General features: G+C 53.9%; 1 protein-coding gene and 1 non-coding gene across 3 annotated transcripts; both read right to left on the bottom strand.

The window, feature by feature from the left end:
• Positions 1 to 4255: 4255 nt before the first annotated feature.
• On the bottom strand, positions 4256 to 4328 carry trnaf-gaa (transfer RNA phenylalanine (anticodon GAA)). The gene has a single exon. It is a non-coding gene; the product is annotated as a tRNA-Phe (tRNA).
• Positions 4329 to 5177: 849 nt separating this feature from the next.
• On the bottom strand, positions 5178 to 13542 carry LOC114800875 (G-protein coupled receptor 22-like). 2 transcript variants are annotated; one of them, XM_028998727.1, is made up of 2 exons: positions 13351 to 13542; positions 5178 to 7965 (listed from the first exon to the last, which is right to left on the bottom strand). In XM_028998727.1, the coding sequence occupies exon 2, from the start codon at positions 7847 to 7849 to the stop codon at positions 6425 to 6427; it is 1425 nt and encodes a 474-aa protein (XP_028854560.1). In that variant the 5' UTR covers positions 7850 to 7965; positions 13351 to 13542; the 3' UTR covers positions 5178 to 6424. The 2 variants fall into 2 exon arrangements, with proteins under 2 accessions (XP_028854560.1, XP_028854561.1); XM_028998728.1 differs by lacking the exon at positions 13351 to 13542 and adding an exon at positions 9518 to 9806.
• Between the last annotated feature and the right edge of the window lie 507 nt (positions 13543 to 14049).

Below are 14049 nucleotides of genomic sequence, written 5' to 3'. Positions count from 1 at the left end.
GTTTTTCCGTCTGCCCGCGCGTGTGTGTGAGTGTGTAAATATGTCATGGGCTAAATTTGGAAATATTGGGCCAATGCTTAGAAAGTGCGTATTAATAGACCCGCTCTGCGGGCTATATAAGGACACGGCAACCTGCGAGTGTTTGCACACTTACACACAGATTCACCCTCGTCCCGCGTTCCCAAAGTCCACGGCGCCCTCAACGGCCATAACTCAACAACAACCACTGTCCCAGCAGGCCGAGAGGCCGCACGGTGGAGCCGAAATCCGAGAGCAAACATCAGGCGATCAAAGATTGCCAGGCGCTGACAGCGGGGACGACGAGAGCCGACTGGACGCCGGCCAGAGGGAGCCGGGTCAGAAGAGACCCGGAATACGGCGTGTGTCGGTGGCTGGAACAGAAGGGACATGCAGGTCACATGAGGGTTTCCAGGAACCTCTGATCTGGGGAAAAGGGCTGAAAGAACAGAAAAGAAGGAAGAACGCGAGCGGTGGCCCGGCGGTTAAGGAAGCGGCCCCGTAATCAGAAGGTCCCCACACACTGCTCCCCGGGCGCCTGTCATGGCTGCCCACTGCTCACTCAGGGTGATGGGTTAAATGCAGAGGACAAATTTCACTGTGTGAACCATGTGCTGTGCTGCTGTGAGTCACATGTGACGGTCACTTCTCTTATAAAAACACAGCGAAAGCGAAAGCAGGAACAGCACATCGCAGGAAGTGGAAGTGAGACCAGCGATCGACAGGAAGTGTTCTCACAGCCGGAGATCCTCTCCTTCACCACCTAACATTACGTTGTGGTTGATGATTTAGTCTTGAAGACGTCGCTGTCCGGGCGTCACCCCGTGCCGCGTGACTTGGGCTCAGCGCCGGCATCTGGTCGCGACATAATGGCGGCATTCTCCACCGGTGTGAGAAATAAGATGAAGGCCCGGGTCACGTGGCCAAAAATGACCAGGAGTCACGGCCCCAGAGTGAGCGTGAATCGGCGTGAGTCGCCCGTGCACTAGTACGGCTAAACTCGTTCAAACATGAATAAAAAAAAAAGGGCAGCCGTAGGAAAAAGTGGGATTTGGTGCTCGCAGGTATCAGATTCCGGCTGTGAAGTGATGCCACAATGCCGCCAAAAGTCTGTGGAATCTCACACACACGTACCGTGGGCTCCATTTTACAGCATTTACCAGACGCCCTTGTCCAGAGCGACTTACAGTCAGTAGTGACAGGGACAGTCCCCCCCTGGAGACACTCAGTGTTAAGTGTCCTGCTCAGGGACACGATGGTAGTAAGTGGGGTTCGAACCTGGGTCTTCTGGTTCATAGGCGAGTGTGTTACCCGCTAGGCTACTAGTTGTACCCAGAGACACGTAATGACACCTCGGAACAGAGAGGGTTCCTCAGTCGGCGAGACCACCAGGTCAGGGAACCCGTACAAAGGCCTCATACGCACCGGGCCATCGTCAGGATTTCACGGAAAGATCCCGGGTTACGGTCTGAATGAAACATGTCTGAGTTGGCGTGAGACTCGCTTTGAAACCAGAGGCTTGTAACGCGAACCCAACCGCGACGGAGGCAACGGGCGCTCGATGGCGCGCCGCGAAGAGTCGGCGTGGCCTCGCCGCGCCCGGAAGGAGACGCGCGGGGCGGTGGCTGGTCGCCGGCGTGGCCTTCATCCGGGGAAACTGGACTCCCGCTCATTCAACATGGATGAGAGAGACCGCGCCAGGCCCCGGGACACCGGCGCCAGCGCGGTTCTCCTGATCCGCGGTGCCGAAATAGCACCAATCAATCCACTGACGCAGGTCCACCGGCGCTGGCATTTCAAACGAGTCGGGTCACGCAGCGGCTTACGCCAGCGGACCTGCTGCGGTGGAGATCGTCTCGCACGCCTCACACACGTCCTGGTTTTGGGGAAATGGCCCCAGAACCCCGGCACCACGTTGGCCCCACGGATAATGGTGGCCATCGGCCGCGCTCCTTTAAGAAGCGCTGTTACGTAACAGGCCGATACCCAGAACTGGGGGGGGGGGGGGGGGCAGGAGAACCAGATGTTGCGAATTCCTCAAGAGCACAAACAGGGTCACCGGGGTCAAGAGAACCGGCGCAACGCCAGCGTGAAACGCGCATTACTCTCAGTTACCAAGAAACAACGAGTCAAAGCCGGAACGTTCCACGTCCAGCTTCCTGGGATCCACTGACTGACCGCGCAGACCGTAACTTGTGATAAATTATTACGGATGTTGCCGCCGGTTGGACCAGGTCCGCTCGGCTTCCTCCATGTTACTAGAGAGGAGAATAAAGCAGGTCACGGGTTCCAGGGAGCGTCAGCTCCACGACTAAAAGGACGGAGGAGCGTGAAGGTGTAAGAGGAGCTCGCCGGGACGGCAGTCCCCCCGGAGCCCCAAACGGTACGGCGGGGTACCATGGGCCTCCATTACGTCTGCAGCTACAAACGTGAGGAAGACGATCCGCCTGTTAAGGTGGCACTTCTGGCCAAATATGGCTCCAAGGGCGTCACGTTACGCTCCTAAATAATGAATAAGTGCTGGAGAGGGACACGGTGAAAAATAGATTTGTCATTAACAGCTCATTAGTCCTCCTAATAACCGCGTTTGTGCGCTGAATCATGCAGACGCACAATAAGTGTTTACGCAGCGCAAACAGGGGCCGGCCGCGGCGTGAAAGGGCGCTTATCGCGGCCGCATCGGGGCGGACGCCGCTCGGCCGGCCTGTGTGGGCTCTTTGTGCTCGCCGGCGTCACTTCGGGGACAAAGCGGCCTCCTCACTGCTCCTGCCACCGGGGACACTTCACATTCTGTTCCTTGACTCTTGACCCCGCCTTTAGGCATTTGCGCCGAATAACGGCGATAACGAAACGGTCTGGTCGGTAAAAAAAGACCACCTGGCGTATTCCTGTGAGCGTGAGTAAGCACTTTACGCCGCACGCCGGCTTATCACAAAAGCAGCCCCGCCCTCGGCATCAGCTCATTTTCCCATCAGCCACCTCCGGATTTGGGCCGATGGAGCCGCTGCTGCTGTTACCATGGCCACCATGGGTGTTAGTAGCCTGGCGGGTGACACACTCGCCTATGAACCAGAAGACCCAGGTTCGAACCCCACTTACTACCATCGTGTCCCTGAGCAGGACACTTAACCCTGAGTGTCTCCGGGGGGGGACTGTCCCTGGATAAATGTAAATAAAGCGGCGGAGACGCCGTGGCACGGGGCCGGGCACACCGAGGCCGTAAGTCAGCGTTATGCAAGCCGGCGGCCGGGCCAAGTGTGCCGGCATTCCTGCGGGGAACGTCTCTTCCGCTCCGGACTGGTGATTAATTGGCTGCAGGTCCAGGGCCCGTTATCGAATCAGCCCGGCTTGTGCTCGAACTGTACAGAGGGCAGCGTGGAGGGTGAAATTCCACTCAAAACGCCAGGCAACGACCTTTAACTCGTGATGGAAGAGCCGCTCGATTTGAACTTGCATGATGACACGCATGAATTAAGTGGCGTGTTTAGTGGACGTTTGCCGCGTCGAGGCGGATTCTGAAACTGAAAGTACAGATTGTCCTCTGACTGGCAAGCAACCGAATCGCAGCACCGCAACCTAAACCGAGGAGAACAGGGTCCATTACGGACATCGGCACCTCGCCGCCAGCTCTCCGACTCGGAACATTATGCCCTGGGCCGCCCGTCTCCGGTCTCGGCTTTTATTCCCGCTCCTTTTGTGTCTCTGTTCAGCAGGAGTGCATGTGCCGATGAGGCCTTCGCGGTAAGGGGCCGAGTGAGTGGGCCATTCACCGCGCTCTCAATGGCCATGACGCAAATGTCCACCTCTCCGGTCCAGCCAAGGCCAAGTCCCTCACCCCCTGTTCCTGCTCGTTCCTCAGGCCTCCAGAAAAGTGGCCCATTGGTCAGCATGACGTCTGAAGAGCAACGAGGTCTGTAGGAGCTGCGTGGCACGTTGGCGCCCCCTCATGGTAGACCCGGGAGTCGTGCAAGCAGTAAAAGCCAAAAAATAAAGCCAGAATTGACGTGTGCGTCTAAAATCTGTATCCTGTTCTCTTTCATTTTTAAATAAGTGCCAAAAACAATATATTGAAATTGTAAAAAAAATAATTATTAACCCTAGATAGGTAATATTAACAAAATATTTTAACAAACGCAATATAATACAATGCACGGCGCAGACCGCTGGTTATTTGGCTATAAATGAATAAATGCGAGTTTGTTTCACGGGGAGAGAAAAGTAGACGCCCGTCGCCGGCTGCCGAAACCCGGGATCGAACCAGGGACCTTTAGATCTTCAGTCTAACGCTCTCCCAACTGAGCTATTTCGGCCAGCACGCCGGGGCTTCGCGTCACTTCCGCTTTATCACGCCGATCGACGTCACCCAGTTTCAGCTCCTAAAGCACAGTAAAAGGCAATGGTATATCATTATATCGAAAATATTGATTATAATGATATTAAATTTGCCTGTTTGTTTAAAAGACCAACATAACAGTTAAACAGGTAACGGTCCTTTTTTACAGAAGGCGTACTGAGGCATCCTAGTCCACGACCTTTCATCGTCAACGTCATATTTTCATAAATATCAACTTTCGTTAAACAATTCTTCAGATATTGACCGATCATCAGCTTTTGCGCGCATGATGTGAATTTTAGACACCAGGAGGAGATTATTAACTGTAGAGAAATCTCATCTCATGCCACCAGGCAAAAGAAATGGCTTGTTCATTCCAAAAAGCTCAGGGTCATAGGTCAAAGCATAAAAGCGTAGATGGAGGCCATCGCCGATACTCTCAGTTTATGGTGTGCGCTTTTTGTTGTCTGTTTTCATCAGATTGTGACACGTTTTTCTTTATGGTAGCTGCATTTCATGGTAAATGCAGTGTGTGCAGGTTACGTGAGAATGCATGCATAAGTGTGCTTATGAATGATATGGGTGGGCTGATTGTGTGTGTGTGTGTGTGTGTGTGTTTGCGTGCACCACGGCCTGTTGTGTAAGTGAACGCGCTCTGATTTCTCTCGCCGCGCTGCTGCTGCCCACACAGTTGGGATGCATCGTCTCTCGGCGAGAGAGCAAGCTTGAAAACATCGGCCTTTTCGGGCCCGTGTGAAGAGGCTGGCTTCGCGCCGAGCGAATAACCTTCATCCGGAGGCGCACAGGAGGAGCTGGGACAACAAAACACCTGCACCAACGGCCAAATTTATTGGAACGGACGTACTGCACATACAAGAAAACGGCACATAATTACAACATTATGTGTACATGCAGTGCATGGACATCGGATGTGCAATTGTCTGGACACAAACACGTCGTGTGATAAACCTATTAGACAACACCACGCCTCCGCAGGAGCCCGGCCTACGTTACATCGCTCCTCTACCTTACCCTAGCAGGAAGATTTGTCCATAAAACACACATAATAATAGCTCTGAACGTGGTAAGACAATATTCAATTCCCAGGAGACGTTAGAAAAATAATCTGTAGGTGTTCTCTCTCTGAGCGTTTCGTGGTGAAGTGATGGGATTATTGGAACATTTCACTTGGTGTGTTCATGAACTAACTTTCACGTGTGTCTGTAATATATATAGATATATATATATACTTAAAATAGACAATGTGTGAATGAGGTAAGTCAATATTGCACATGAAGCAATGCACTGAAAAGGATTGTACGGTGGTTATAATTAGCGTTTAAACCTGACCCTGAATCTGGGACTATGTACATCCATCCGTTTTCCAACCCATCCAGTCATCCGCTCAGTCGTGCAGTAAAGCCTCGAGACCCATTAAATGGAAATTTCGCAAAACCGGCAACATTCCGTCCCGAACCGTACAGGCAGAACGTTCGGAACACAGTCAGCACCTTGGGTACCCGCTGAGAAGAATTAAGGCATCAGTCGCTTTTCAACGTTGCGGCTTTCCAGAGATTGGATCCTTCGTCCTGTACGGGAGAAGCTGTAGGACGGACCGTCTGTGTAAACATCGACTTGTTGTGAGACCACACAGCCGCTGTGTGGAGGGGCGGGTCGGACGGGTTCGAGGTTGCTGGTGCTCGCAGGGTGGAAAAAGAAAGAGGCGTCTCCTGGTAGCCTCAGGACTAGTGGACGTCTTCGTGGACACGGGACACGCTTCGTACAGGGGGGTACTCTATCGGACGACGCTCAGGAAAGGTTTGGTAGAAGCTATGTTACACACGAGTGGAAGATTTACATTCATGAACACATGACGGAGGCCGCTGCCTCGGGTGAAACACCGTATTGCTGTGCTAGTGTTCGCGAACCTGCTGAACCCCGTTTTTTCGGAACTCTTGCCCTTTAGGCAGCTCCGGCGTGGGGCGCCCCGGCTCCTGATTGGCGGATCGGTCTGCAGTCGGAAGTAAATGTCGGCGGCGGCGGGGGCCCCGCCCGTCCTGGAAGCTCCGGGCCTCAGAGCGGCTCGGTCAGGCAGCGGTCGGTGGCGTCGCTCCCCTCCAGCCTCAGCTTGCGGCCCTTGCGGGGCTCCACCCACGAGTTGTGGATCACCGTGCCGCCGGGCGAGGGGTCCACTTGCAGGAGGGACACCACCCGCTTCTTCACCTTGGCCCGGAGCACGCGGCGCAGCTTCTGCCGGGTGAAGGCGTACAGCAGCGGGTGGGAGATGGTGGTTCCGTAGGCCATGACCAGGAAGCAGAGGCGGAGCCGCACCAGGGTGTCGCTGGGGCCCAGGCTCAGAATCAGGACGTTGGTGACGGAGATGGGGGCCCAGCAGCCCAGGAAGGTGGAGATGATGAGCAGGGACATCTTGAAGACGCGCCGCTGGCGCTCCCGCCGGTCGCGGTGGCGCTTCACCGCCCTTCTCAGGGCGATGATGGCGGAGACGGAGGCCTGGACGCCCACGGAGGCCGGGGCGGGAGACGCAGCGCTGTCGGTGCCCACCAGGGGCGCTGTGGACAGGGGCGGTGGGGATGTCGCCGTCGGGGTGGGCGAGGATATTAGGGGAGGGTGGGACAGGTGTCTGGCGCGGTCCGTTCCCTCGATCTCGGCCAGCTCGCCCTTCCTCTTCCTCCCACGGCGCCCCCTGCAGCCCAGGCCCCCGCGGCGCTGGGTCTTCCTCATGTGAGAGCCGATGCGAATGTTCAGGGCGCGCAGGATCCGCGAGTACGTGAAGAGCATGACGAGCACCGTGGCGAAGAAGATGGGCACCTGCAGCAGGAGGTGGTAGTACATGCCGAGCCCTATGTGGTAGCCTTGTCCCCCGACGCACAGCAACGTCCGGTTCCGCCACGATGGTGACTGTGCGTCACCAGGCGCCTCGGCCTCCGACTCCGAAGAGAAGAAGTCCACCTCGATGAAGGGGATGAAGAAGACTGCCAGTGACACCGCCCACACAGCGGCCAGCAGCAGCCCCGCGTAGCGCGGCGTGAGCAGCCGGTTGGCTGGCCGTACGGAGATGTCGTAACGATCCATGCTGATGACCAGGACGTTGATGGCTGTGGAAATGCTGGCGAAGGTCACGCAGGCCTCGTGAAAGCAGCAGATGAGGGCCAGGTCGCGACCTGGGGGCAGTAGGACGATGACCACCGTCAGGGGCAGGCAGAAGACGCACACAACAATGTCCAGGATGTGCAGGTTCACCGTCACCATGTTGCTGACCGAGTCCACCAGGTTGGACTGGGAGCAGTAGAGCACCAGGACGGTGAGGTTGCTGCTGAAGCCCAGCACCAGCTCCAGCATCAGGAAGCTGGTCATGGACACCTGGAAGCTGATTGGGTAAGGCATGTACCAGCCTGGGGGTGAGGAGGAGGAGCCACCTTGGCTCTCCAGGGTCCCGAAGCTGGCCACTGTCCCTGTACCATCGCTGACCGTCTCCATGACGACACCCTCCTGCGGTGCTTTACCTCACGCACTGGCAGGACCGCTGGCCCCCGTGCAGGTGTGTGTCCATTTCCTTCCTACCAGTCAGAGAGCTGGGACAGTCAAGGACAGTCCTGTGGAGAGAAGAAGCAGACAGATGTTTACTAGGTCATTAACATTACGGGCACTTCCACGTCTCCGGATCGCCGTCGCAAGCACTCCACATTGTTTTGATTGTTCCTTTCCACCTGACCTGTCCATCATCCAGAGCTCTCTGCTGGGTACCTGTCCAGAGACCGTCCATGCTGTCAGACCCGCAGCTGCTCCGTCCGGGCAGGGACCGTCCCCTGATTCTAGTCAGACAGCGTTACTGTCATCAGCTGTCACCCCCTCCCAACAGGAGACAGGTTGTCCTCGTCCAACCGCGCACCTTCCAAATTAATGAGCGTTATTGGCTGGCTCAGAGTGGGTGGGACGGGTTGCGTTTATTCAGGCATCGTGCCACTAATCGCCAACAGACGCTGGCAGTGGAATCTTACAGGCTCGTGTCAGAAGGACATAAGCACTCCCCTGAAAAGACCCTGAGGTGACCCAACTTTCCTTCCTCACAGGCTTTTCAGGGGTTAACGTGGCAAAAAATGTAAAAGAGTCCTTCTCTTACTATTGTAAGGATCTGTTATAATTTGTTAGTTAAAGGTACCCTGACATAAATTTTTTTACTTTTATATCGGTCTTGTTGGTCCCCTAATTCTGTATCTGAAGTCTCTTGGTGCAGAATTACAGCCACTTTGATCCAGTCCCACAATGAGATTTCCCAGGACGTGCCGTCTCACCGTCTGTAGCTTTAAATGCTAATGAGGAGGAGAGAGGCGGGACAAGGAGGAGAGCAGCCAATAGAAGTTGAGCGTCATCACCAACCACAATAATTGGCGCAGACAGGAAGTCGTGTTGTGTTTTTCCAGAAAAAAAAAAAATGAGATGATGTTATAGGGGCGGGGCCGGAAAAAGCATGAGAAACGGGAGGTAACCTTTCCCCTTATGACGTCATAAGAGGACAAATTCCAGATCCGACCGTCTGAGCTGCCGCTCTCTGAACGGTGAAGCAGAACGACCAAAACACTCTTTACACGACCGCCATTTCTAGCCACCGCAGGACCGCAGACAGGCTGGGGGACCTCGTATTAATGTTAAATAAGCTCACAAAGTCACATTTTCATGTCAGGGGACCTTTAGCAATCCAAGCGTATCAATCATTTGTTTTCTTGTGCATTTCCCTGGAGGATGCAACAAAGCATGATGACAGAAGACTCATTTTCCATTGCAGATCAGTCCAGAGCGCCACATTACAGCCCTTCCAAGCCATTAGAAAGGACGAGGGTCAAGGGTCCCTCTGCACGGGATCCAGGACGCAGACCTGTTACTAATGCGCAGGATTGAGCTTTAATGTGACGAAATGAAAAGGGACAGTGGCTGACGTGACGGGGACCGCCGCAGTGTGTACGTGGGGGGTCCCGGTTAACCGGCGATAAGAGAGGAACGCTGAGGAACAGCGCGGCCTCAGACTATTGTCTTTAGAAAACGATGTCAGAATCATAATTGCTTTACTCTCTGAGTTCCTCAAGCATGTAACAAAAGGCAGCGTGTTGAAAACACACACACACACACACACACACACACACACCCCACCGAGCCGCTGTCTGGTGTTGTTGTTCCCATAGCAACGGTGCTGCAGTAGGTAGTAATGAGTGGAGAGATGCTGGCGGATGCTGCCAGCGGAGTGCAGGGTCCTTCAGAATGTCACCACGTCGGGAGAAGTGACGACTCGGTTGCGGCGCGGTACGAAAGGTGACGAAAACAGGACGGCAGTGAAGGAAGCGTGCGAGCGCAAGTGACATTGACGGTGTGTGTGCGGTGACTCCTGATTTCCAGCTGCCACCGTTCATGATCAGAATGACACACACACACACACACAGACAATAAAAAGGACATCAGTAGCGGGGACAACTTCAGTGCCTGGTGACACTCGCCTCCATTATTGATGAGCTTCAGGAATCCCACGGCACTGCCGGGGCAGTGTGTGAACGAGGGAGGAAAAAGAGAGAAGGCGGAGGGAGGGAGGGACAGGTAAACACCGCACTCCGGGGATGGAGGGACGGACAGAATGAGGCTGTGTTTGTTTTTCCTCTCTTGAAGCCTGATACCCCCCCCGCGCCTCGGTGACTGGCCGGACCGCCGTGCCGCCGTTCCCCCGGTGACAGTGATGGAGTCGAGATGAGTCGGGCGAGATAAGCTGTCCATTTCACATCACGCCACTGCGAGGCGATTGGACTTGACCTTCATCTGACCTCTGGGCTCAGTGCCGCGCGTTTGGTTTTCCGCACAGCGGCGTATTACGTTCGCTGTTGAGCAGCCCAGGTGCTAATTAGCTCGCCGGGGAGCTCCGGGCCCTCAGGTAATCGGCTTTAATCACTTCCGACCCCCCCGAGAGACTCGCGGCGGAACGGGGCCGGATCACAACTCCCTATCTCAGGCACGGAGACGGCCTGTCCTGACCTTTAATTGCTTATTATGGTCATTCTTTACCTGTAAGTGTCAGGGCGCCTGCGGCGAACGGCTGGAGCCGGGAAGGACCTTTTCTTCCAAGCTCGCCCCCAATTACACAGGTAAGGACGGAAAAAAACGTCCCTCCATCCTAACAAGTAATAATAAAGAGCAGAAGGAGATCTATCGGCCGGATTAATGCTCGTCTGAATAGGAGCCACGCGACTAACGTTACGTTTCTCAGCAGAACCTGCACTAATTTCATACTCTCATTATACTGCCGCTGCCTATCACACTTAATAACTAATAATTACATTCAATTCTGCCTCTCTCCATTTACCTTCTCTAATCAATCTGCACGCCTGCATGGCTTTCATCGGCATCACGGCACATGCAGGAACTTTTCAGGACAATGTACTGATCAACAGTCTTGTCATTCATGGGAGGGCCAGCGCCACGCCCAACGACCAATATTGTCCTGCCATCGTAGTTAAATACCCAAATGGTCTGAAGGACAGTCCGCTTCCACTCTTGCACCGTATACGACTCCCCTGAGTCCATCGATTGCGCAGGGCAGAGGGTGCAGTCATTGTCCAGGATGGACAGCATCTATTGTCCATTAATGGATGTACTGGAATCCATTGATGAAGGCCCGATAACTCAATATCTCATCATAGCTGCAGCCAATGTTGACTCCTGACCTCTCCGGATCTCCTGAGACCAGGCCTCTAACGAAGATGAAGTTTTTATTGGTGTAGAAAATAGCATGAACGACGTCCTTTGTTCACATGTGCAGTACTGACCTGAACTCACTTGCTTGCTACCCAGATACAACCCGTCCAACATCGAGCTACCCAGATACAACCCGTCCAACATCATGATACTCTGATACAACCCGTCCAACATCAAGCTACCCAGATACAACCCGTCCAACATCGAGCTACCCAGATACAACCCGTCCAAGATCGAGCTACCCAGATACAACCCGTCCAACATCGAGCTACCCAGATACAACCCATCCAAGATCGAGCTACCCAGATACAACCCGTCCAACATCAAGCTACCCAGATACAACCCATCCAACATCAAGCTACCCAGATACAACCCGTCCAACATCGAGCTACCCAGATACAACCCATCCAACATCAAGCTACCCAGATACAACCCGTCCAACATCGAGCTACCCAGATACAACCCGTCCAACATCGAGCTACCCAGATACAACCCATCCAACATCAAGCTACCCAGATACAACCCATCCAACATCGAGCTACCCAGATACAACCCGTCCAACATCGAGCTACCCAGATACAACCCGTCCAACATCATGATACTCTGATACAACCCGTCCAACATCAAGCTACCCAGATACAACCCGTCCAACATCGAGCTACCCAGATACAACCCGTCCAAGATCGAGCTACCCAGATACAACCCGTCCAACATCGAGCTACCCAGATACAACCCATCCAAGATCGAGCTACCCAGATACAACCCGTCCAACATCATGATACTCTGATACAACCCGTCCAACATCGAGCTACCCAGATACAACCCGTCCAACATCGAGCTACCCAGATACAACACGTCCAATATCAAGCTACCCAGATACAACCCGTCCAACATCGAGCTACCCAGATACAACCCGTCCAACATCGAGCTACCCAGATACAACCCGTCCAACATCAAGATACTCTGATACAACCCGTCCAACATCAAGATACTCTGATACAACCCGTCCAACATCGAGCTACCCAGATACAACCCGTCCAACATCAACCAACTTCATTTCCTGACAGATACTGATGAAACTGTGGCTGGTCTGATCTGGTTTCAACATTACAATTTATACCAGACAAAAGAAGAACTTATTTTTCGGCCCATGTGTCGTAATATTTGCCAGGACGGCTCAGATTTGATGACCTGGGTTTAGTTTCTGGAGGTTTAAAAGGCTCAAGTGAGGTGAACTTTTGTGATTTTTTTTTTTTAAATAAATCTGAATTTAGAAGATACATGCTGTTCCCGTATCGAGCTCCCCAGTTAAACGTGTGTTTGGAGCCCCGGAGATTGCACTTCTGAGCTTCGGCACATTAAAGATGGAGCTGCTCTGGCTTCGGGTCCGCTGTCCCACGCCCGTAAATCACTCACCCTCTCTCACGGCGTCCCACTCCATCACACACTCGTGCACAACCACAGCACATGCCGTCTGTCTTACTGAAGCCACTTTACACGTCTGCAGCACCAGATGCGAACGACCGTACACACACACACACACACACACAACCTTCACGGTGAACCCTGCATTAGCCGATAAAAACAGTGAAGGTGCAATATGAAGAATAAGCTGATATCACGATGATGGTGAATACAGTGAGCTCCACTGAACCATTTTACACACAAACTCCAGTTGATGGTGGAGCATCACATGATCCATAGATATGGGTCCTGAAGTTCTGCTGTCGCCACCTGGGCCGGAGCATGAAGCATGTCACCAAGCCACCACGCCGCGCAGGACCGCTGGTGCCGATGGAGGTTCGCATTGTCCTGCTGTTGAGCTGCATGAATAATTAAACTGCACTTTTACAGGAATATCTTAGATAGGAGGGAGGCGGAAGACAGAGGAGCAGATAGAAGCCAGGGGGGGTGACAGTCCCGTCTCGGTCCCGGCAGAACCCAGAAAACCCCGCCCCCTCTCCCCACCCGCCTGCCGCACCTGCTGCTCCTTCTCCAGGGAATATTCCCGGCGTTCCCATGAGGAACAACACACACAGCGTCTCAGCACTCCTGCGGAAGGCTGTTTTCCTGGTCACCCTCAATGGAGCATCTCTCGAAGGAACCCAGGACACACTCACACACACACACACACACACACACACACACACACAGTTTCTAAGCCAACATCAGACGAGGAGAGAAAATCCATGTGGTGGTGAAGGACATGAGAGGAATATGTTGAAGATCTCTCTCCCTCTACCCACCTCCTCCGGTGCCGCTACATCCTCCTGCAGGTGTCCGCTGCCCCCTCACCCCCCGCGGGCTGCGACCAGCTCCAAACTTTACCGCTTTATAGTAATATTATAAATAATATTGTAATAATTTAATGTCCTGCACGCATGGCGGTTCTTCCCTTCGTTCCTCCCGATCGGCGCGGCGGCTGCGTCGCGGACGCTGGAGACGCTCCGTCTGCGGGCTGCGGGGGAGGGCGGGGCCTCGCAGCGCAGGGGGAGGAGCTACGCGCTGCGTGCAAGGTCATCGGAGACTCCTCAAGGGTGGACGTGTCTGGAGGACGGGGGTCTCCTCACACACGCTGGAGGGGACCGACTCACGTCCCAACGCCCTTGACGGTCGGCAATCGATCAGGAACAGAAGCAGCAGGAAGAAGAGAGAGAGGCATTTTACACACACACACACACATACACACCACACACACGCACACACACCTCACACACACACATACACACCACACACACAAACAGACACACCACACAAACGCGCACACACACACACCACACACACTCACCCACACACCACACACACACACCACACACACACACCACACACAACATACACACACACCACACAAAACATACACCCACACAACACATACACTCACACACACACCACACACAACACAATACACACCACACACACAAACAGACACACCACACAAACGCACA

The sequence above is a fragment of the Denticeps clupeoides genome, chromosome 12 (assembly GCF_900700375.1).
Source record: "Denticeps clupeoides chromosome 12, fDenClu1.1, whole genome shotgun sequence".
In the NCBI taxonomy this organism is placed as follows: domain Eukaryota; kingdom Metazoa; phylum Chordata; class Actinopteri; order Clupeiformes; family Denticipitidae; genus Denticeps; species Denticeps clupeoides.
This window is presented reverse-complemented; position numbering and strand designations above follow the sequence as displayed.

Coding starts and splice junctions, on each gene's coding strand:
- LOC114800875 (XM_028998727.1), bottom strand. CDS start 7,849: ATGGAGACGGTCAGCGATGGTACAGGGACAGTGGCCAGCTTCGGGACC.